Source organism: Barbus barbus, assembly GCF_936440315.1.
Source record: "Barbus barbus genome assembly, chromosome: 45".
Classification (NCBI taxonomy): domain Eukaryota; kingdom Metazoa; phylum Chordata; class Actinopteri; order Cypriniformes; family Cyprinidae; genus Barbus; species Barbus barbus.
The window spans coordinates 21368220-21393487 of NC_136723.1; the positions used below are offsets into that span (position 1 = coordinate 21368220).

General features: G+C 35.7%; 1 protein-coding gene across 1 annotated transcript in view; it reads left to right on the forward strand.

Moving 5' to 3' along the window:
• Window positions 1–3458: 3458 nt before the first annotated feature.
• The window catches only part of LOC306864159 (myosin-IIIb-like), a 50260-nt gene continuing 28450 nt past the window's right edge, over window positions 3459–25268 (forward strand). The window contains exons 1-10 of the mRNA XM_079407912.1: window positions 3459–3696; window positions 3899–3964; window positions 4036–4166; window positions 7984–8086; window positions 11197–11299; window positions 11455–11611; window positions 15570–15672; window positions 16121–16246; window positions 20822–20930; window positions 21014–21130. Coding sequence (XP_079264038.1) covers window positions 3595–3696; window positions 3899–3964; window positions 4036–4166; window positions 7984–8086; window positions 11197–11299; window positions 11455–11611; window positions 15570–15672; window positions 16121–16246; window positions 20822–20930; window positions 21014–21130 — 1117 coding nt within the window. The 5' untranslated portion in view covers window positions 3459–3594. The remainder of the gene's footprint in view (window positions 3697–3898; window positions 3965–4035; window positions 4167–7983; window positions 8087–11196; window positions 11300–11454; window positions 11612–15569; window positions 15673–16120; window positions 16247–20821; window positions 20931–21013; window positions 21131–25268) is intronic.

Consider the following 25268-nt stretch of genomic DNA (forward strand, 5'->3'; position numbering starts at 1 on the left):
AAAGGTGATTTGCAAAGATTCATTAAAAAAAAAAAACGTTTTACTCACTTCTTCTGTAGATGAAGCTGGGTCACGAATGATTCGCACTAACATAGATGCATTTAGGTAGATCGGGATCGGTTCATTCACTTCAAAGCAAAAGTAACGTTAATCCTCTGCGTCTTCAGCGGCTCAGATGTCAGGAGTAAATGACGACTGCTATGTTCATTATTACTTCCAACAACTAAACGCCTCGGAGACGTTCTTGTCTTCCCCTGAACCGGAGTCGACACAATAGGCCTTTATCACACTTCAGCGTTCGAAAAGCGGAAGATTCAAATAGTAGCATAAAAGAACTTCCGCTGCAGCCTCTATCAACAGCTGTGCCCATAGCATGGCATCGTTGTGGATTATTTATGTAGAATTCATCACATACACATCTTCTAAAGACACTAATCTCAGTTTACAACAATTAATAGAGTATTATGAAATGAAGGAATATGTTGTCACGATGCATATTTCGTGACTTAAACAGGAGCTTACTGGCGTACTGTCGGTTCATTCCAAATGGGATATCGCCCTCCGAAGGGCACTTCGGAGTGAAAACAATCATGGCCGCCATATTGAAGGGTCGTTCCAAACTGAAGTGCTCAAAACTAGCCACTTCAAAGGGCCCTTCGGAATGAAGGATTTCGAAGGATACAACTGATGGACACTTCGGGCTCCCATGATCCTTTGCGCAGATTCTTTGCATGATGATGGCGCCTCCGTGTGGCCACGGGATGATGACGCAGAAGGGCACTTCAAGAAACAGTTTTTTAGTCCCCTACACCCTTCAAAGCTCTCACTCAGGAGGGTAAACCCTTTGAAGGGATTAGGGCATAGTGATGAACCCTTCCGAATGGAACGCAGGGTCAATGTGTATAGGCAATTTTTCACAGTCTAAACACCTTATTTCACTACAGAACAGCGTGAAAACCATATCACATTAATAAGCATTAGAATTAGCCAAAGCTCAAAACATTAATTATGACTAAAGGCTGTAGGAGGATTAAATGAAAGGTTTAGGGCAAACTTGTTGTATTAAACATAATGCTCACATTTTTTCACACGCTGACTCTATATTGAAATCCTCTATAATTGCATCAAATTGAAGTTGTTCAAATAAAGAAATATTTCCAGCACATAGACGATAATTAAAAATAAGTTTGATCATCTTAATGGAGTTATTCTCCGTGATTGCATGCAACGATTGAATATCATTATACTGTGAACAAGAGCGGGATAAATATAATTAAAAAATAAACAAAATTATATTAAAAATTAAATTAAATCAGTCCGAGTATTCCTCTGGCAGTAACTTGAGCTGGGTGCTCTTCATTAGTCTGACTGGCAGCGCTGACAGTCGCGTCGCTCAGATAGGCTTATGTTACACATTAAAATGAAGGATGGTATGATACATGGTATGGAATCAGTATAAATACGCAGTTTTAACAATTAGTTTATAGCGTCAATGTTCAACTAAACTAAATTAGTTTAATTTTGTCTGTCCATTGACAATAAAGCAAGCAGAAATTCCTTTACGCTACTAATCGGAGCCAGATGTGATGGCACGCGGACTGTGATAAAAGCCTATGGCGGACGGATGACAGCTCACTCAGGGCGGGTCTAAGATAAGACGGCCTTGTCAATCAACTCTCGTGGGAGGGGTCTGTACAGAACTACATCATTCTGACAGGAATCTCAGAACAGCCTGATTTGAGGAGATGTTAAAATAGGGATTTAAAAAAAAACACTGGGTGGATTTTTATCATTATAGGATGGATGTGTACACACACTTCCAACACACATTTATGTTCAAATGACTTGTAAAGTGAATTTTGCATCCGATGACCCCTTTAAGTTTGTCATCTTTTTCATCTTTTTCATATTTTGTATAATTCCAGATTTATTTCAATTGCTGAAAATATTTTTAATAGTTTAGATTTTAGAACTACAGGAATAAGAGGATTTTCTTTTCCTCATAAAAAGCTATCATACAGCTTCGTAAGACATGGAATATAGCACTTTAAAGGTGGGGTATGTCATTTTTCAAAAACACTTTAGAAAACTGAGTCGGGGCCGAGTATCAAAACAAACTTGTAGCCAATCAGCAGTAAGGGGCGTGTCTACTCATGATATGGAGGAGAGAGCATTCAGTGCACAGGACGGGCATTAGCCGAGCATCCAGTGTAGACAGCATCACTGATTATAATGACTTCTATAGTATTTTGTCGTGCCGCTCGCGTCCGTTGTAGACACGGTGTAACAATGGTTTTGCTTTGTTTCACAGAACTAATCGTTGCCTGGGTTGTGTACGTATGTGTGGGGCAGAGCTATCAAAATAGGGGCGAGACCCTTTTGGGGGTAGGGGTGTGTGTTTGTTTTGGTGATTTCAAATATCAACACTGGCTACCAGAAATTACTTACCCCACCTTTAATATATGAGCTACTATTTTAAAGGTGCTTTTTGTACCTTTCGGAGATCAACATCCCCAGTCCCCATCCACTTTCATTGAATGGAAATGAGCAGCATTAGCATTCTGCTAAGTATCTCCATTTGTGTTAAAATAAAGTCGTACAGCTTTGTAATGTGACCCTGGACCACAAAACCAGTCTTAAGTTGTATATTTATATTTATAGCAATAATATGCAAAAAATACATTGTATGGGTCAAAATGATAGATTTTTCTTTTATACCAAAAATCATTAGGATATTAAGTAAAGATCATGTTCCATGAAGATATTTTGTAAATTTTCTACCGTAAATATATCAAAACATAATTTTTGGACAACTGTAAAGGCGATTTTCTCAATATTTAGATTTTTTGCAGCCTCAGATTCCAGATTTACAAATAGTTGTATCTCAGCCAGATATTGTCCTATCATAACAAACCATACTTCAATGGAAAGCTTATTTATTGTGATGTATACATCTTATGACTGGTTTTGTGGTCCAGGTTCACATATAAGTGATTAAACGGTGACAGAATTAGAATTTTTGCATTGCAATATTATCAAGAGAAATAGAGAGAGAGAAAAAAATAATAATTATAAATAAATAAATAAAAAACAACCCCTCACTTTACATCACCAGTTAAATATTATTTCCCCATCCTCACAAAGAGACAGCAAAACATCATTTACACACCATTTGAACTCAAAATCATGCAAATTGTCAGTCATTTGAGAGAATCTATATTCCACTCTTATCCTGAACTCCATCAAGGCAGTGAAATATCGAAGGACATTTATATTTTGCCCTTCAGCAGCCAATCTACGAGACTTCCAAATGACAGAGAGAGAGAGAGAGAGAGAGAGAGAGAGAGAGACACTCAAGTAACGGAGAGAGAGAGAGAGAGAGAGAGAGAGAGAGAGAGAGAGAGAGAGAGAGAGAGAGAGAGAGAGAGAGAGAGAGACACTCAAGTAGCGGAGAGAGAGAGAGAGAGAGAGAGAACTGAGTCAGCCGCTTCGTGGACGCGACAGAGCGTGGATATAAACACTAGCTGTTGTTTTGTGATTCGAGACAGTAAGATTTTATGGTTTTAAGTTCACGAACAACATTAGAGACGAAGAATGGAGGAAAAACTGCCTGAAGATCTGGCGAATCTCTCCGAGCTGGACGAGAAAAGTCTGCTGGAGGTTTTGACTGGACGCTTTACACAGAACCTCATCTATGTGAGTAACATAAACCCTGTAAAATGACCTAAACTTACCACACATCAGTGAAAGTCCTGAAGATAACCAGCTGTGTTTTCTGGAGATGATAAAACAACGAGCTCTTGTTCTCTGGGGCAGTTGTTATTCACTGACTGTATGGAAATAGCCTACTGCTTTATATCACTGAGATATGACTAAATGAGTTTTTATATATTTACAGACCTATATAGGACACATCTTGGTGGCTATTAACCCATTTAAATATCTTTCAATCTATGAAAAAGAGGTAAGAATGTGTTTCTTTGGCTATAAAGAAGATTTGTGAGCAGAAAACATAAACTGATTTATCTTGTGCAGGTATCTGAGCGGTATAAGTGCCATGAGAAGAAGTCTTTGCCCCCTCATATATTTGCTGTGGCGGACCGGGCGTATCAGTCCATGCTGGGACGTCTGGCCACGGGACCCAAGAACCAGTGTATCGTGATCAGGTTTGTGTTACAATCAAATGACTTCACCAGAACCAGTGGTTTCTCCAGGAGAGTGCGTCTGAGGGGTATTTAGAAACTCTAGAATGATGGTCATATGTGTCAGACTCTTCTTCTTGTCCGGTCATGTTTGTTTTTTCCAGTGAGACACTTAGAGACAAGAGGAGCATACCCTCACATTTTTTGACACATCAGATAAAAGTCCTCGTGTCTGTTTCATTGAAAAACACTTTATTGACATACTGTTATTTATGGAAACCTTGTTTCTGCCACAAGGATTAAAAAATAAAATAATTGCGTTATTTTTAAGTCACAATTTTTTTGCAATGGTGAATTCATATCTCATTGTCTATTGTGCAATTACTTGTTATATACTTAGAGTTAAATTTTCACCAGAAATGTTAAAATATTAAAATATTATTATAATAATGTAAAATCTATCATGATTAATGGAATTATATTGTATTCAGAATTTATATCTCACTATTCTTACTTGTATATCTCACAATTCTGAGGTTTTTTTCTCAGAATTGTGAGATAAAAACTCAGAATTACGAGAAAAAAGTCTGAATTGTGAAAAGTCACTTCTTTTTTTTAATCCCTTGGCGAAAGACAGCTTTCATAGTGGTATAAACTCGGGTTTTTAATCCCTAATCTGAGATCAAATTTGAGACTCCTTGAATTTTTAGGCACAGACGTTCAACCTTTTCTGATCTGAGTTGATCTTTTCCAATTATTCAGATGTTAGGTTTACATTCAAGAGTTAATCAAAATTGGTCTGTTCAAGTATATATCTGTTAAAACTTTCAAACCGTCAGACTAGCTTTCTGAGTTTGGTTTGACAAACTTTCATTGCTAAATTTTGGTTTCGTCCTGAATCAGACTAACTGTGAAAGTTTCAGATAGATTTTAGTTCCTGGATTCCTCTATAAGTATAGTTGATAGCTGTACTCTTTGCAGTATCATATTTAAGGTTTTTCCTACGTGCAGCCTTCCTGTGAGACTCTGCACTGCTGCTTTACCATTAGAAAGGTCGGCCTTAATGTATTTTTCAGAAATGGAGCCTCATGGTAAATTTCTCAGTCGTATTCTGTGCATTGATGGGGACAGAACAGTGCTAAAGTCAAAATACAAAAAATTGGTTTTGCTTTCATAATCAGTGGGCAACAGACTTTCTCTGATCATGTAAACCATCATTAGAGCTCAATGATCACCCTTAGAAACCATACAGCCATCCATGAATGAGACGGTACCAGTGCAGGGAGGCTGATAATCACTCAGGCAACTGGGACAGAATGCTTTTAATGTGTACAATGACAAGGCAAGACAACACAACCATTAAGGTATGCCTGTGTCATCAATTATTAATAATGCTGCTATATTTAGAAAGCAGAGAGATGGTATGATGTTTGATGTTATTGTAGCTCCCAAGACCATATCAAATTACTTTGAAATCAGATCAAAAGTCATGCACCTTCTTGTGAAAAATATTGATTAGTTCCAGACTTTGGATTGTATGTGGAGCTCTTAAAAGCTGTCGAGATACATTTTGAATCATATTGTAAACAATTTTGTATTGTAAAATTAGAATAAATTAGATTATATTATTAATATTGTGCATAGGAATGTACAGGTGCATCTCAAAAAATTAGAATATCGTGAAAAAGTAAAACATTTTTATTGTAACTTATTTCAAAAAGTGAAACTTTCATATATTCTAGATTCATTACATGTAAAGTAAAACATTCCAAAAGTTGTTTTGTTTAATTTTGATGATTAGAGCTTACAGCTCATGAAAGTCAAAAATCCAGTATCTCAAAATATTAGAATATTTACATTTGAGTTTCAATAAATGGCCATCACTACAGTATAAATTCAGAGTATCTCTTGTTCTTTGAAACCACGATAATGGGGAAGACTGCTGACTTGGCAAGAAGACGAACATTGACGCCCTCCACAAAGAGGGTAAGTCACAGAGGATCATTACTGAAAGGGGTGGCTGTTCACAGAGTGCTGTATCAAAGCATATTAAATGTAAAGTTGACTTGAAGGAAGAATTTGGGTAGGAAAAGGTGCACAAGCAACAGGGATGACAGCAAGCTTGAGAATACTGTCAAGCAAAGCCGATTCAAACACTTGGGAGAGCTTCACAAGGAGTGGACTGAAGCTGGAGTCAGTGCATCAAGAGTCACCACGCTCAGACGTCTTCAGGAAAAGGGCTACCAAGCCACTTCTGAACCAGAAACAACATCAGAAGCGTCTTACCTGGGCTGTGGAGAAAAAGAACTGGACTGTTGCTCAGTGGTCCAAAGTCCTCTTTTCAGATAAAAGTAAATTTTGCTTTTCATTTGGAAATCAAGGTCCCAGAGTCTGGAGGAAGACTGGAGAGGCACAGAATCCATGTTGCTTGAAGTCTAGTGTGAAGTTTCCACAGTCAGTGATGATTTGGGCTGCCATGTCATCTGTTGGTGTTGGTCCACTGTGTTTTCTGAAGTCCACAGTCAACGCAGCCATCTACCAGGAGATTTTAGAGCACTTCATGCTTCCTTCTGCTGACAAGCTTTATGGAGACGCGGATTTCATTTTCCAGCAGGACTTGGCACCTGCCCACACTGCCAAAGGTACCAAAAGCTGGTTCAATGACCATGGTGTTACTGTGCTTGATTGGCCAGCAAACTCGCCTGACCTGAACCCCATAGAGAATCTATGGGATATTTTCAAGAGAAAGATGAGAAACAGTCGATCCAACAATACAGATGAGCTGAAGGCTCAATAGTGCCTCAGCAGAGCCGCAGGCTGATCGCTTCCATGCCATTCCTCACTGATGCTGGATTGTGTGCTAAAGGAGCCCCGGCCAAGTATTGAGTGCATAAATGAACATACTTTAAAGAACTTGAACTTTTCTGTTTGGCAAATCCTTTTTTTGATTGATCTTAGGAAATATTCTAATATTTTGAGATACTGGATTTTTGACTTTCATGAGCTGTGAGCTCTAGTCATCAAAGTTAAAACAAAACAACTTTTGGAATGTTTTACTTTACATGTAATGAATCTAAAATATATGAAAGTTTAACTTTTTGAAATGTTACAATAAAAAAAATTACTTTTTCATGATATTCAAATTTTTTTTAGATGCACCTGTATATTGAAAATGAAGCCAATTTTAGTATCATTATGATTTTTTTTACATTGAATTGTGATGTTATTTTCATTATTTTCAAGACAGTTAGGTCAACTAAACGTGAAATAAAATATACAAAAAACTAATTAAATAAAAAATTGTTTCTTGTTTCTTTTAGTTTTAACTTGATTAACTAAAATAACTAAAACTGAAATAAAAAAAATAATAAAAAAAATTAAATGGATATATTTAAAAATAAAAATATTTAAAAAAAGTAATACAAAATACTGTAACTAAGTTAAAATGTAAAATGTAACAATAAAATGAAGAAAAATGTAAAAAAAAAAAAAACTACCTAAAACTTTAGGTTAAAATGAAAATGGAAAATGTATAAAAATAAAGTCAATTAAAAAAAAGAAATATATATAATATAAGTTTATTTACTTATTTGTTTCTAAATTTAGCTCATTTAATTTATACTAATTAAATTTTTCAAAAAGTTGTAAAACATAAAATGTAATGTTTTTAATTTACATGAAAATAAAGTCCAGATAAAGTCGTCTTTCAATTCTGGTGTTAAATATGTTCTCTTGTATCTTGACGCTTTGAGTTCCACTTTTGTGGCCTTGTCCCATGACATCAGCGTTAGTTTTACTACAACACTAACAATCTGATATGTTGTATCCATTTGTCCTGCAGTGGTGAGAGCGGCGCGGGTAAAACCGAGAGCACCAAACTGCTGCTGAGACACATCATGGAGCTGTGCAAGGCCAACTCACAGCTAGAGCAGCAGATCCTGCAGGTACGGCACGTCAGATGCGTCTACATTTGAATATAGCCACCAGGTTTGCACAGATTAGGACTGCAATGAGACATGATTTGCCGGCTGCATTCAGGTGGTCGGGTGTTTGATTTACACAGGAAGTTGAAACTGTGTGTGTGTGTGTGTGTGTGTTAAAGGCACATGTGTGGTTTCTGACATATTCAAATTCAAATGGGTATATGGGGTGTGTTTAATTTGTTTGTTATAATGTGTTTTTGGGAATGGCTTAAAGAGCCCATGAAGTCAAACTTGGACTCTTGTGGCTTTTAGTCCGTGTCTATTAGCGTAGAGGTCATCTCAGAGTTTCTGCAGGTCTTAAATACGTCTTAAAAATGTCTTTAAAAGTCGGCCTTCCACAAATTGCGGCCTTAAAAATGTCTTAAATCAGAGCCGAAAGTCTTAAATTCATAGTTATTGCATTAAATGTTGCAAGCACTGCAAAAAGTGAATATCTTCCTTAGAATTTTAGTTTTCCTTTCCAATACAAATATCTAAACATCCTTAAATCAATATACATTTGCTTAAGATGCAAAATGAAGATATGAAGTCTTGTTTTCTGAGAAAATGCACAAAATTACATGAGTTTATGCTTAAAAAAGAACAGATATCTGTCAAAAAAAATTTGTTTTTCCTTTTGAATGAATAATATTTGTTCTTGTTTTAATCATAAACTCACTTTATTTTGACTCACCTAATTTCTCAGAAAACAAGAGTTGTTCATTTATGCCTTTTTGAGATTTAATGACATTTGCACTGGAAAACAAGACAATGATGTGGAAGTATATCACTTTTTTGTCATCAGAAGGTACAGTAAAAATTATTTCAATAACATATACCATATTTTTGTAAAATATGAAATGATATATATTGAAACTTTAAAGTGTTGGTTAATGCAACTTTTATTGACAAATTATTTTTAAAAATTTCCTTAATTGGTCTTAAAAGGGTCTTTAAAAAAGTCTTACCATTCCTTCATAAAACCTAAAGAAACCCTGCATCTTCATGCTAGTGTAAACCTAAACCTACTGCCAACCTTGCAGCTGAGGCTTTTTTATCCATTCAAATGCGTTTTAGAATGAGAACGCCCACTTATAATAATAATAATAATAATAAATAGCAAATCAAGTTGTTTTTTAAAAAAAACCTAAAGTCTCTTTTAATACATACCTCTTAAACTTGGTATATAAATACTCAAACGATTTCATGTGGCATCTGAAAAAATGTGTGTGCGACAGCAATATTTTTGCGCATCTGTCTGTAATTTGAGGTCTTTGGTTGGTTTGAGGAACAGATGTGCATGGTAGAGGTTATCTCTGTTTGTTTCTTCAATACTTCCTGGTTCGGTGTAGTGTTTTGATAGCCGTTGGCATCGTACTTATCTTCCACCATCTGACCCGCTCAGATCTGTAATTATAGGCGATAACAGCAGGTTGGCAATTTTTTATGTCGATTGCGCAACATAGTCAAAAAAAGGTAAAAAAAAAAAACACAAGGTATAAACTGAACAAGCTTCCTGAGTTCATTATTGTGAGATGCACTGAAGGCAATGAAATGTCCAGTTATTGGCACATCATCTCTTCTGATGAAATGAGAAAATTGCTTAAACAAGTTGTAAATGACTATGTGTTTTTGAGTTAGAAAAGCTCACTTCTGTAAGCTCATGTTTTCCCAAGAAGACCCCTGATTTATTGACATCTGTTCTATCCGTTCTTTGTAGTTACTGTAATTGCTGCGGTTTTACTTCTGCTCCTGTAGGTTCACTGTTTGTTTGCATGGAGAGTGAGAAATAAAGTATATTTTCACCCTGTAGTGTTTACGTTCATAATATGCAATTTAACAGTAGATATACTTTACATATGTTTACAGAGATCTACAACTTTCATAAACAAATGAATGTTGTCAAAACATTTTCTGTTTTGATTGTGGGAACGTTAAGCTGCCCGGTTTCTCTAATGTGAATAGAAACGTTAGCACAATGTTCTTATTAATGTTCTATACATTTTGAATTATATCATTCCAAAATTTAAAACGTTTTATCTTTAGGCTTTACCATTAACATTAAAGGTCTCTAAAGCATTTCATCAGCCAGACCACTTCACCCGCTGCTGTGACTCAGGAAAATCTTGCTGATATATTACCCGATCAAGTGCGTGATACACTTTGACCCCCATTTGCGCATGGAGTAGGCAACCTTTGCTCCATGTGACTTCTCTTTCTGCTTTTGTGCTTCCGTATAACACATTTCATCATCCTGTTCCTAAAATGTGTGATGTGCTTTAAGACCGTTATCTTGAAGAAAACCTTCTGTTGTCACACTTTACAGTATGTTTGCATAGAGAAGTGAGTTTTGGAGATGCTAAAACCAGTTATTCCACTCCAAAGATGAGATTCAGCAGTCCAGATTCCCTGTTTCCTTTTGCTCTCTTGCTTGTTGGTTCAAAGCCAAAGTTGTCAGTATGGTCCCTGAGGAGAGTCTTTTTGCTCAGAAGCTGCTCTTTCATAGATCAGTTCTTCTGAGCTGATCATTAATAAATAAAATATCATTAATAAAACTGGTCTAAATGGCCAAGAAAATAAACAAAAACAAATGAGTCAATAGTTGACACGCTACTATAAAGCTATAAGTTATTATAGTGGACTGAGCACAGTTTAAAACATTGTTCCTCAACAATTCATATTCTCCTCCTTTCACATTATATATGCATACACTTATATTTATTCCGTTTCTTGTATAAATTAGCTGAAAGTCAGCATTCATGATGATCCGGGATGATCTTTTTAAATATTTATTTATTTATTTATTTGTAGATATTAATGCATTAATTAAAATGTATATAAACAAATATATTTATTAATAGTAATATTATATATATTTATTAGTAAAAACAAATCTATATGTGTGTGAAATGAAATAATGAATGATTGATCATGTGCAGTTTGCTAAGAAAACAAATGGTTGTGACCAAAATATATTGCTGTTCTCGCAACCAGCTTTGTGGTGCATTCTGGGATGCTTTTTAAAAGCAAAGCTTCCTATTTCGATGTTTAGATTCTGCCTAACAAGATTGCGTCTGGTTGTGTCTAAATAGGTGAATCCACTTCTCGAGGCCTTTGGAAATGCACAGACGGTCATGAATGACAACAGCAGTCGCTTCGGGAAATACATCCAGCTCCGCTTCCAGAGCTCTTCAGGTTTGTTTACGACACACAGAAAAGATAAAGCTCTTCCCACTGACCGTAATGGATCATATAACTTCCATTGGACGTGTTACTAGACCAATAAATCAATTCAGTATTCTTTGATTGAACATTAACCTCAATTTCTTTTCATTTCTGTGTTTTTGTAGTCAAAGGGGCCAAAATCAACGAGTACCTCCTGGAGAAATCCCGTGTGGTTCATCAGGATGAGGGAGAGCAGAACTTCCACATCTTCTACTTCATGTTGGCCAGCATCTCGACGGAGGATAAAGAGATATATGGCCTCCTGGACCCCACGCGCTATCGGTGAGTCACCTCTGTGATGTGCTTTTGGAACTGGATCAGCTTTAGATATATTTAGATATTGCAGAAACTTAATATATTTAATATATTTAATTTATGGCAAAATATGGTAATTCTGTATGTTGTCTGAGCGTTGGCATCCTCTGAGGTCCTCTGAGGGGTTGGCATCATCTCTTCTCAGGTGTTCGGTCATCTCAGATCATTTAAGGGTTGAATCTAGACTGACGCTTCTGTAATTCCTAGTTATGTGGCAGAAACAGAGAAAGAAATAGAGACATAATTAGCGTAGCAGCTGTTCCATCTAAGCAAAAATGATTTGTTCAACCAAAGATAAAGAATAATAATAATGTACATTTGATCAGATATAACTGCAGTACAAGATTATAAGATGCATTATGTGAATGCTTAGCTAAAGACATGTGTCTTTAATCTAGATTTAAACAGAGAGATTGTGTCTGAACCCCGAACGTTATCAGGAAGGCTATTCCAGAGTTTGGGAGCCAAATGTGAAAAAGCCTACCACCTTTAGTGGACTTTGCTATCCTAGGTACTACCAAAAGTCCAGAGTTTTGCGACCTTAGGGAGCGGGTTGGATTGTAGCGTGGTAGAAGACAAGTTAGGTACGCAGGAGCTAAACCATTTAGGGCCTTATAGGCAAGTAATAATATTTTGTAAATGATACGGAACTTAATAGGTAGCCAGTGCAGAGACTGTAAAATTGGGGTAATATGATAATATTTTCTTGACCTGGTAAGAACTCTAGCCGCTACATTTTGGACTATCTGTAGCTTGTTTATTGAAGATGCAGGACAACCACCTAGCAGTGCATTACAATAGTCCAATCTAGAGGTCATGAATGCATGAACTAGCTTTTCTGCATCAGAAACAGGTAGCATGTTTCGAAGCTTGGCAATGTTTCTAAGATGGAAGAATGCTGTTTTTGTAGCATGGGAAATATGATTTTCAAAGGACAAGTTGCTGTCTGATATAACACCCAGATTTTTTACTTTAGAGGACGTAACAGTACATCCGTCTAGTTGCAAATTGTAATCCAAGAGATTCTGTGTACTGTTTTTTTTTTTGGTCCAATAAGTAATATCAAGATTTTTTATCTCTGTCTTATCTGAATGTAATAGGAGGAAATTATTGGTCATCCAATCTTTTAAATTTTTTACACAATCTATTATCTTAGTTTAGAAGTTTCATCTGGTCTTGTTGAGATATATAGTTGAGTATCATCAGCATAACAATGAAACCTAATCCCGTATTTTCTAATAATATTACCAAGGGGTAACATGTATATTGAAAATAGCAGAGGACCTAGGACAGATCCTTGTGGTACTCCATACTTTACTGGTGATAATTGAGATGACTCCCCATTTAAATGAACAAAATGGTAGCGATCGAACAGGTAGGATCTAAACCATCTTAAAGCCTGCCCTTGAATACCAGTATAGTTTTGTAATCGATCTATGAGTATGTCATGGTCTATATTGTCGAACGCTGCACTAAGATCAAGTAAAAGTAGCAATGAGATACAGCCTTGGTCTGACGTAAGAAGCAAGTGTAATTTTAACAAGCAGTTAATAAGCAGCATGCAGTTTCTGTGCTATGGTGAGGCCTGAAACCTGACTGAAATAATTATTTTGCAAGAAGGAGCACAATTGAGCAGACACAACTATTTTAGACATAAACGGAAGATTTGAAATGGGTCTGTAATTTGCCAGTTCACTAGGATCTAGTTGTGGTTTCTTAATAAGAGGCTTAATAACCGCCACCTTGAATGGTTTTGCGACGTGACCTAAATATAACGATGAGTTAATAATATTGAGAAGTGGTTCTTCTGCTACAGGCAACAACTCTTTCAGTAGTTTAGTGGGTACAGGATCTAATAAACATGTTGTTGGTTTAGAGGCACTGATAAGTTTATTTAGCTCTTCCTGTCCTATAGTTGTAAAGCACTGCAGTAATTCTTTGGGTGCGATGAATGAAGCTGAAATACTAGACGCAGTAGAATCTACATTTGATATTGCATTTCTGATGTTATCTATTTTATCAGTGAAGAAATTCATAAAGTCATTACTATTAAACTGTGAGGGAATATTTAGATCAGGTGGCGTGTGTTTATTTGTTAATCTATCTGTGCTAAATAAGAACCTTGGATTGTTTTGGTTATTATCTATGAGTTTGCGGATATGCTCTACCCTGGCAGCTTTTAGAGCCTGTCTATAGCTGGACATGTTTTTCCACGCAATTCGAAAAACTTCTAAGTTAGTTTTTCTCCATTTGCGCTCAAGATTACGAGTTTCTTTCTTGAGAGAATGGGTATAACTGTTGTACCATGGCGCAGTACGTTTTTCTCTAACCTTTTTCAATTTGAGGGGGGCAACAGCTTCTAATGTATTAGATAATGCCCATGTTGCTGGTAATTTCGTCTAGTTCATGTGTATTTATGGGTACACAGAGCAGTTGAGATAAATCAGGCAGGTTATTTGTGAATCTGTCTTTGGTGGCTTGAACAATAGTTCTGCCCGGACGATAACGCGGAGCCATATAATTAATATCAGTAATACGCAGCATGCACGATACAAGGAAATGATCAGTAACATCATCACTTTGAGGTGCGATATCTATATCAGTAAGATCAATTCCATGCGATATAATTAAATCTAGCGTATGATTAAAACGATGAGTGGACCCGGTGATGTTTTGTTTGATTCCAAAAGAGTTTATTAGGTCAGTAAACGCAAGTCCTAACGAATCATTTGTATTATCAACGTGAATGTTAAAATCTCCGACAATTAGCGTTTTATCAACATTAACCGACAAGGCTTGACATACATAGACATAATAGATCTGAGAGGAAATCTGCAATTCTTTTAGGAAATCTGTATATGGCCCTGGCGGTCTATACACAGTAGCCAGAGCAAGAGATAAGAGAGATTTCGTTTGCATATCTGACAGAAGTATTTCGAAAGCGTTAAACCTCCTGTATCCTGTTTTCTGAGTAACATTATCACTATATATTGTTGCAACACTGCCGCCACGACCCATCTGACGGGGCTCATGTTTATAACAGTAGCTTGGTGGAGTAGACTCATTTAGACCAAAATATTCATTTGGTTTAAGCCAGGTTTCAGTCAGGCAGACTGAAAAGCTTTAGTAACTTTGTGTTTTTTTCATTTTAGTAATTTTTGTTGTTTTTGTTTATATATAGTCTATAATTGTAATTCATTCAATTTTAGTTTGAATTATTTTAGTTCATCAAGTGAAGCTAAATATAAATAGGTAATAGAAATATTGCCTTAGCAACTAGCTGAAAACAAAAACGGTTTATTTTATTTCAGTTAACATTTATTTTATTTCAAGCAACGAAAATGGTTTTATGGTTTTAACTTTAGTTTCAGTTTTAGTTAACTATAATAATCCTGGTTGGAAATCAGATTGACCCCTATTGGTTTCTATGCAAATCACCAAAAATTAACTCTAAATAAAGATACTAAAGAATCATGCAAAACCATAACACTTCTATTGCAGGTTGTCAGAGACGAAAATATATAAAATATGAAAAATTATTATTAACTGTATAACTCTTATACAGTTATATTCGCTGTTTCTTCATATATTTTTCACAGTTAAAAAATTAGTGAAATTTCATTTAGGTTTTTTTATGGGATCTCAAATACTCGACTGTTGTACTGAAAATAAGTGTGAGTCTTTAATTTCAAATAAACGTCCAGTTTTCATGTATTTGATACATTGATACAATACAGCTTTTCTGTTTTTTACCTGCTCTTTTGTGTTGATTTTCAGTGAATTGCATGATAACCGGTTTAACCCATAACACAACTGTAGTCACCAAATATAGTCTTTTCAAATCATATCTGTGTATCAAAAGTTTGCACATAAATCATATTCCTGCAAACCTAGCAGTCAGCTTACATCTTTTTGCTCTCGTCAGTTATTTGAATGGCAGGTTTGGGAAGGAAGACACGATTCAGGCCTGGCGTGTGAAATATGCTGAAGTGTGTAACGCCATGGACATGGTGGGATTTGAGGAGCAGGTAAGAACAAAGCCTTCCTTGTCTGTGTCCTGTGGTTTGAAATGCTTTTATATAACATTTACTCATTAAATAAGATGCTACATTATATATTAGTACTTCAAAAATCATTATTTTACACCACAGTACCAGAAAGTAAGAGGAGTTTAAAAATGGTGCAAAACCTACCAGCATGTGCAATGTTTTTGTTTATAGACCAGTTTCCACAGAGCATAAAGAGCCTTAATTTGCCCCTTCCACAAATTAAAGCCTTAAAAAGATGTTAAATTGAAGTAGAAAGTGTTAAATTGGCATTAAATGATGCATCCACTTCAAAAAATTTATATTTTCAATATTCAATAATACAAGACGTTGTCATACTGACATATTGTGTGCCCTTCCTTGAATGTTTTTTACTTGGTCTTAAAATTACCTGCAGAAATCCTGATAGCCATTCACATCTCGTTTTTAGGAAAAGGTGGACATGATGACTATTCTAGCTGGCATTCTGTCTTTGGGGAACATCACCTTTGAAACGACAGATAGTGACGCTCTGAAAGTGTCCGAGGCATCACGCGGCTGGTTAAAAGCTACTGCGGTGAGTTTCCTGTTTGTTTCTCACAGATGTCGGTTGTGAAGTATTACTGTCTCAATTCACAAGTCGACTTGACACGCGGAAATGCATGCGTCAGCTCTCAACCATTGTGAAATGTATTTTTAACACCAAACTTTCAGCAGTGCTATTTTTAGTGTGTGAAGACAGTCAGAAAGAAAAAATAAACTTTAACAGAAAATGCTTAGTAGACACATGAAATAGGTGAAGGATTATAGATCCCCTGTGTTTCCCAAAAAGCGTAATGGGTTATACGATATTACTTACGATGTTTTTGGGAAAACACAGTACTGTTTACATGCAAAGCAAAATTCAGGAATTTTAAAAAAGTGATTCCTGGGTCTGGAAAAGTTGTTGGAATTTAGGTAGTAAATAAACATCATCGTTCTAGTTAAGGTAGGGCTGCGCGATTAGTGCAGTTATGAAATCATATGTGCTATGTGTTTCAGTGAGTGAAACCTGGCACTGTGTTCATGTACACGTGAGCACCTCATTATCCATCTGTGTTTTTAGCAGCTTGGTTCATTTCAGTTGATTATAACATGCTTTTTGGTATGCAACTCACCAACCATCTTCCTAAACTTGAAATGACAAGTGCTTATAAACTGGCTGTTGCCAACAAAAGAGAAAGTTTTAAGGGTCCATGTAGTTTTCTGCCAAAATTTTGAATTTAAGACAGCCGTAAATATTAGCGTTGTTGCACTGTAAAATAAAATGTATTTTATTTTATTTTATTTTTTTATATTGAAATATTACAATAGTAATTTATTTTTGTTGAATATTTTTATTTAACAACAACAACAATAAGAATTAATAATTATTATATTTATTTTACATTAAATATTGCAATAGTCATATTTATTTTGTTGTATATAATAATAATAATAATTATTATTATTATTATTATTGTTTTTGTTAGTATTAAATGTATTATTATTTTTATTTTACAGTGAAATATTACAATAGTAATATTTGTTTTTGGTTGAATATTTTTATTTATTAATAATATGTTATTTACAACAACAACAACCGCAATAACAACAACAACAACAATAATAATAATAATTATTATCATTACAGTCTTTGATATATTAATATTAGTGCTGCCAAAATGATCGCGTTAACGCAAGCGATTAATTTTTTCAGTTTAACTTGTTAAAATTATTTAACGCAGGGGCGGGGCCTATGGTTGGCCACCCCACTCATAACTGATAATTCTGTCTCTTTTTTCTTGACAAGAAGTGCATTTATTAAGTCGCAGAACGTCTTTACGAGCACATCAAACAGGAGACATTTCAGACGCACGCTCCAGCTTCACTTCAGCGTCAGTCGCGATTCAAACGAGCACGTGTGCTCTTCAATACACGCATAAAGGTGTCAGCGTGTGCATAGCCTGTAGCATTTCATATCAAATTGGGAAAGAAACTACGAGCATGCAATGTCGTGATCAGTTAACTTGTGAAGTTACTAAAAAGGTGATTAAAGCTGCCATAAAACTTTGCATGCATGTAATATGTTATATATGAGTTACATTAAGAACATGTCTCTAAAATGGTTTTCAAAACTGTTCTGGAGCATCCTAGCACTGTCTCCCTCATCTAACACACTCGATTCAACTCGTCAGCTCATTAGAAGAGACCGAAATGGGTCAGAAAAGGTAGAGTTGAGAGAAAATACGATGCGTGTCAGAACCGCGTCACGTTCAACAGCGGCAGCTCTTAAAGAAATAGAAGCCAAGACAACCTAATAACCAGCTGCTGTGATGTCTGTTCATCAAGAACAAAAGAAAAAAGAGGAAATCAATAACTTTTATAGTTTTAAGTATTCATCTGTATTTAGTGTTTAATAACTTTAATTTCTGTATGTTTCTGCTGAGGGGCACAGGTAGATAAATATTACATTTATTATAATGGATTATGTGAAGATTGTTTTAAGTTAACTTAAATTAGAAGTTATTTTTAAAGTCTAATAAATGTTCAAATTGATAGCTCTTAATTATAATGTAATGTTGAATGGCTATAGTCAATGGTTAAATATTAGGAGGAAACATTTTTATAGGGAAATCAGTATTAATTAGTATCAGTGATACTGGCCTTCAGTCATAAAAATAAAGATGCCATTAAACAAATATAAAAAATATATACTGTCTTTGTTGTTTGTACATTAATTTGAAGATTGAATGTACAATTATTGCAATATAAAAGTATATTTAAAAAAACTTTAATGTTAGGTGGGATTAATCGCGATTAATTAATTTTTTTTAATCGATTGACAGCACTAATTAATATATAATCACAATAAATGCTGGCCAAATATTTCAATAAAAATGTGAATTTAGGACAGCCATAAATATGTACTGTTGTACTGTAAAATAAAATGTATTATATTATTTTTATTCTACAGTGAAACTGATATTTACTACAATACTGATACACAGTGAATACTACAATAGTGATATTTCTTTATAATAATTCATTAATCTTTATAATAATAATAATTGTTATATTTGTCATAGTAATGTTATTGTTTTTATAGTCTTATATATAAACACAAAAACGTTGGCCAAGTTTAGAAGCCCAAATTTTGCATTTATAATTTTTCTCATGAAAATTGCAGTTCAGTCGGTTCGATTTCATTGGATAGAAATTGCATATTTGTTTTCTGGTCTCGCAGGTGAAAATGGTGCGTTTGATCAGGTGTAACATCACACATCTCCGTAATGACACACATTTGAGGAGCTCATACATACACCAGGGAGGTGATGGATGTTAGCCTCTAGCGGCCTGCTGTTTAATCAGATGAATTACGGCCAGTGTGCACACAAAGAAACTCTTTTAAGGGCAAACTGAAGGAGCTGTGCTTCCGCCTACATCTGGCCTTTTATGATAAGCCCAGAAGTGCCTATGTTTAGACTCTATTAGGTCATCCTACACGTATGGGGCAGTTAATAGTAGTACCTGACGTAAGATGATTTCCGTATATATCAAATCTACTGGGTTGGACTTTAACTTGTGGACCGGATTGGACACATTAGATTCGATGAGTCTTTTGTTGTACCAATGCATACGTGTCCACAAACGTCCTCCAGAATCTAAACGCATAAATTAGCTTGACCTTTCCTGAGTGACATTTACGTCTTGGTCACATTTGGCTAGTCATAGTTCTTTTTGAAATGGCAGGTTCTGTTTCTTTTGTGTGTTATTTTTCTTTTGTGTATCTGTGTGTGTGTGTGTGTGTGTGTGTGTATTATTTATTTTATTTTATTTATTTTTTTGTTGCACAATTCATTCCTTACAAAGAATCTTGACACTAACCTCAGGAGAGTTTGCAAGTTATGGGAGAGTCTAGGGCTGGACGTTTTGGGCGTTTCTATGCTTGTTTGTTGGGCTGAACAACTTGGACTATTTCAGTATGGCTATAAAATACTACTACTACTACTAATCATAATAATATTAATCATTATAATACTCAAAGCAATTTTTTTCCCAGTTAAATATTAAATTATTATTATTAATAATAATAATAATATTTTATGAATACTTCATACATTATTTTATTCATATTATATTTTACATGCATAGTAATATTGCTTATTTTGTTTGTAAATATTTTTTTTAAAATATTATTTAATGAATAATAATAATCATAATAATCATCATAATAATAATAAATATTATTATTGTAAAACTTTACAATAAGGTTTAATTTGTTAACATTAATGTATTAATATATTTTTACAGCATTTACTAACCTTTTTTAATGTTAGTTAATAAAAATGTTCACATACATGTTAGTTCACAGTACATTACCTGATGTTAACAGATACAACTTTTAATTTTAGTAAAGTATTAGTAAATAATGGACTTAATATTAACTAAGATTAATAAATGCCATATAAGTGTTATTCATGAAAACTAGTTATCTAATGTTAACAAATGAAACATTGCAAAGTGTTATTATTAATAAAAAACCAAAAAACATACTCAATAAAAACAAAATATTACTTAATATTTCACAGAAAAAACAATATTTAAAAAAATTAAATACTCATTTAAATTTTTCTGTATATCATACAAATATAAAAATAAAAATAATTTAAAAAGTTAAATAATTAATAAATGTATTATAGTACAATAGATATAATAATTTTATCTTCCATTACAGCTCTGAATTTACAGTAAAATTTATGTTTTATTTTTAAACGTGAAAGCGTCAAACTTTTATTTTGGTGAAAAATGCAGGGATTCTTAAAGCTTTTTCTTTGTTTTTAAGCTCTTTTCATTACATATTTGGGAAAATGGTTGTGTTTTCAAATGCATGTTAAAGTGACCAAGTGAAAATGAGCTGCTCGCATGTAAATGAACACAGTACCGTGCTTCACTCTGAAACATGCAGTGCATATATTTATTTAATTCAGTTGTAGCCTTTGCGATTTGATAATTACACTAAGCCAAATCACGATTTCAAGTTTACTTTATTTCGTGCAGCCCTAGGAGAAGTGCATTCTTCTTGGCAGGTACATGTGGCGAAACAATAGTGTGTGTGTGTTTCTGTAACCAGGGTCAGTTTGGCGTTCAGGAAGAAGATTTACTGAAGAGTCTGACCTGCACCACATCAGTGACGCGAGGAGAGGCCATCCAGCGACTCCACAACCAGCAGCAGGCTGAAGGTGCGACACAGTTTCACTTCGAAGTCACTATTGCGTCTGACACCCTTCTTATTGATCACGGTGTGTTTTGTATGTTCATTCAGATGCCAGAGACTCCATTGCTAAAGTGGCCTACGGCCGTGTGTTCGGTTGGATCGTCAGTAAAATCAACAAACAGCTCGCTCCTAAAGTAGACTGTGACGTGGAGCTCAATGAAATAGGTAAGTAATGCTGTGACTGAGAAATTTGAATGACAAAAAAAAGACAGAAGGGCATAACAAAATTGCTAAAACTTTAAAGGGTTAGTTCACCCAAAAATGAAAATTCTAGAGATGCACCAATTGCAATTTTCTTGGCCGATTCCGATTTCCAATTTTTTTGGAAGTGTGACCTGCCGATACCAATTTTTGCAGATTCTAATTTTCTTTCTAAGAACTATAATTGACAGCATATACAAACAAAAATCTATGCAAATTTCAATTTACATAATAAAATAAATTATTAAACATTACAATTCCCTCAGTCTGGACTAAGTAACAGATTTTCTCTACTAACTCTCAAAATAAAGTGCTCTGTGACTGGAAAGAGGAAGAAATGGCTAACGTAAAATGAGTTGCTGTATGTAACAAAACAGAAGTCATTTCCCACTATGTTTATAAATGGTAATTTTTTTTCTCCTAACCTTATTAAATTTGTCATCTTTCACATCAAATTCTTACTTTGTTTCAATTAATTCAGTTAGCACAATAAGAAACTGTCGAGTTGTTACTATTCAAATGAAATTAGTATTAACAAACTCTATCTTTCCATTGCTGAGGAAACAGAAGCTGCATCTGAAGTGGCATTAGATGCATTTACACAGTTGGTTAAGCTGAGGTGCCATAAATGCCTTTACACTGCAAAATTTCAAATGCATAACATTTTTTATAAGATTAATGTTTATTTTTTTTTAAACATACAAGTAAATGTTGAAAAAATGCAATGATACTTTTAAATATGACTAAACCACCAGTAGGTGGCAGCAAGTGTCTGTTTTAATGAGTGAGTCATTTATTAATTCATTCAACCGATTCATTCAAATGGCTGATTCATTCAGAAACGAGGCAAGTGACTGTCCTTATAAATCAGAATCAGAATTAGCTTTATTGCCAGGTAAGTTTGCACATACAAGGGATTTGTTTTAGTGACAGTAGCTCCACAGTGCAACAGAATGACAGCGACAGGACAGGACACAGATAATAAAAAAAACAGATATATACAAAATGAACAATATGCAAAATAGCACAAACACAATATACAAAATAAAAAATTCAGTATGTACAGGTATGTTAGGTGCAAATTTGAAATGTAATAAGTATGTGTGTTAAATAAAAAATAAAAAGTATGATAGTGTTGTGTGTTTCATGTTTATTGTTAAGAGTTCAAATGTTCATGAGATGGATTGCCTGAGGGAAGAAACTGTTCCTATGTCTAGCTGTTCTGGTGCTCAGAGCTCTGTAGCGTCGACCAGACGGTAACAGCTCAAAGAGGGAGTGTGCTGGATGTGAAGGGTCCAGAGTGATTTTACCAGCCCTTTTGCTCACTCTGGATGAGTACAGTTCTTGGAGACTGGGGAGGGTTGTACCAATGATTCGCTCAGCAGTCTGGACTACCCTCCGTAGTCTTCTGTGGTGAGATTTGGTAGCTGAGCTGAACCAGACAATTTCAGCAGCTCATGTGGCAGGTTGAACTTCCTCAGCTGGTGAAGGAAGTACAACCTTTGCTGGGCCTTTTTGACCAGAGTCAATGTGAATGTCCCACTTCAGGTCCTGAGAGATGGTGCTGCCCAGAAATCTGAATGACTCCACTGCAATCACAGTGCTGTTCATGATGGTAAGTGGGGGGACAGCAGGGGGGTTTCTCCTGAAGTCCACGATCTTCTCCACTGTTTTGAGCTTGTTGAGCTCCAGGTTGTTAAGACTGCACCAGACAGCCAGTTCCTTAACCTCCTGTCTATAAGCAGACTCGTGACCGTCCTGAATGAGGCCGATGACTGTGGTGTCATCTGCAAACTTCAGGAGCTTGACAGAGGGGTCTTTAGATGTGCAGTCATTGGTGTACAGCGAGAAGAGCAGTGGGGAGAGAACGCAGCCCTGAGGAGCTCCAGTGCTGATAGTATGGGTGCTGAATGTATATTTTCCCAGCCTCACTAGCTGCTGCCTGTCTGTCAGGAAGCTGTTGATCCACTGACAGACAGAGGTGGGGACGGAGAGCTGAGTTAGTATGGCCAGGAGGAGGTTTGGAATGATAGTGTTAAAGGCCGAGCTGAAGTCCACAAACAGGATCCTCACATAAGTCCCTGGTCTGTCCAGGTGTTGCAGTATGTAATGCAGTCCCATGTTGACTGCATCATCCATGTAGGCAAACTGCAGGGGGTCCAGTAAGGATCCAGTGATGTCCTTCAGATAAGCCAAAACCAGTGTTTCAAATGACTTCATGACCACAGATGTTAGAGCCACAGGTCTGTAGACGTTAAGTCCTGTAATCTTGGGTTTCTTTGGGACGGGGATGATGGCGGAGCGTTTGAAGCATGAGGGGACTTCACACAGCTGCAGTGATCTGTTTAAGATCTGTGTGAAGATGGGGGCCAGCTGGTCAGCGCAGGATTTCAGACAGGCTGGTGTTACACCGTCTGGGCCTGGTGCCTTCCTTCTCTTGTTCTTTTTGAAGACCTGGCGCACATCATCTTCTCTTATCTGCAGTTCAGGTGTGGGGGAGAGGGGGGTTGCAGGAGGTGTGAATGGTCTTTTTTCAAACCTGCAGTAAAACTCGTTCAGATCGTCTGCCAGTTGTTGATTCTCCACAGTGCTGGGGGATGGTGTCTTGTAATTGGTGATGTCTTTCAGAACTTTCCACACTGAAGCCGTGTCACTGGAAGAGAACTGGATCCTTAGCTTATCGGAATAATTCCTCTTTGCCACTCTGATCTCTTTTTCCAGTGTGTATTTGGCCTGTTTATACAAGACTCTGTCCCCATTCCTTTAAGCATCTTCTTTGTCTGATGGAGCTGTCTGAGTTTTGCAGTGAACCACGGTTTGTTGTTGTTATAAGTTATACGAGTCCTGGTAGGAATGCACATATCCTCACAGAAACTGATATAAGATGTTACAGTCTCTGTGAGCTCGTCCAGATCGTTTGCAGCAGTTTCAAAAACACTCCAATCAGTAAGGTCGAGACAGGCTTGTAAAGCCCGCTCTGTCTCATTAGTCCATCTCTTTACAGTCCTTAATACAGGTGGTTTAGCTGACTTTAGTTTCTGCCTGTAGGTCGGAATAAGATGAACCAAACAGTCATCAGAGAGTCCTAAAGCTGCGCATGGGACAGAGTGATATGCGTCCTTTATTGTTGTGTAACAGTGATCCAGTATATTACGGTCTCTGCTGGGACATATAACATGCTGTTTGTATTTTGGCAGTTCACGGGAGAGATTTGCTTTATTTAAGTCCCCTTGAATGATTAAAACAGAGTCCAGGTGTTGTTGTTGTTCTGTCTGTGATCTGATCAGTGTGTTTCTGTATAGCTGAGCTCACGTGCGCTTGTGGTGGAATGTAGACACTCACGAGAATGAACGTGAGAACTCCCACGGCGAGTAGAAAGGTTTACAGTTGATTTGACATATTCTCCAAAATGGCGCTAGGGTGACTCGGAGTAGACGAATTTGAATGAATAATTTTTTTTTCCTTTTTTTTTTTTTGCGCACAAAAAGTATTATCGTAGCTTTGTAAAATTACAGTTGAGCCCCTGATGTCACATGGATTATTTTACCGATCTCCTTGCTACGTTTCTGGACCTTGATCTTGTAAGGACCCTTGTTGTCTATTTAGGGTCTGAGAGCTTTTGATTCCATAAAAAATATCTTAATTTGTGTTCTGAAGATGAACAGGGGTCTTATGGGTTTGGAACAACATGAGGGTGAGTAGTTAATGACAGAATTTTCATTTTTGGGTGAACTATCCCTTTAAGTAAAATTAAAAAGAAAACTGAAAATATGAAAAATGTAATCTAATTCAAAATATTATTAAAAACTATAATAGTATATAAATGATAATAAAATAACACTGGCTTAACGATAAAGTTTTTTTCAATGGCTGACATACTGTAAATTATTATAAATAATAAAATTATAATTATTTTAGATATGGATTATAGATTTTAGAATTGACAGATAACTTTTAAGAACTTTTAATCTCATAATGGTGAAATATTTACAGATTTATCAACCTATCACAAGTGAATACCTCCAGTTTTTCAACAATTTTGACAATACAAAATAACACTCTACCCAATGTTTAGTGCAGATATTACAGTTTTCCTGCATTT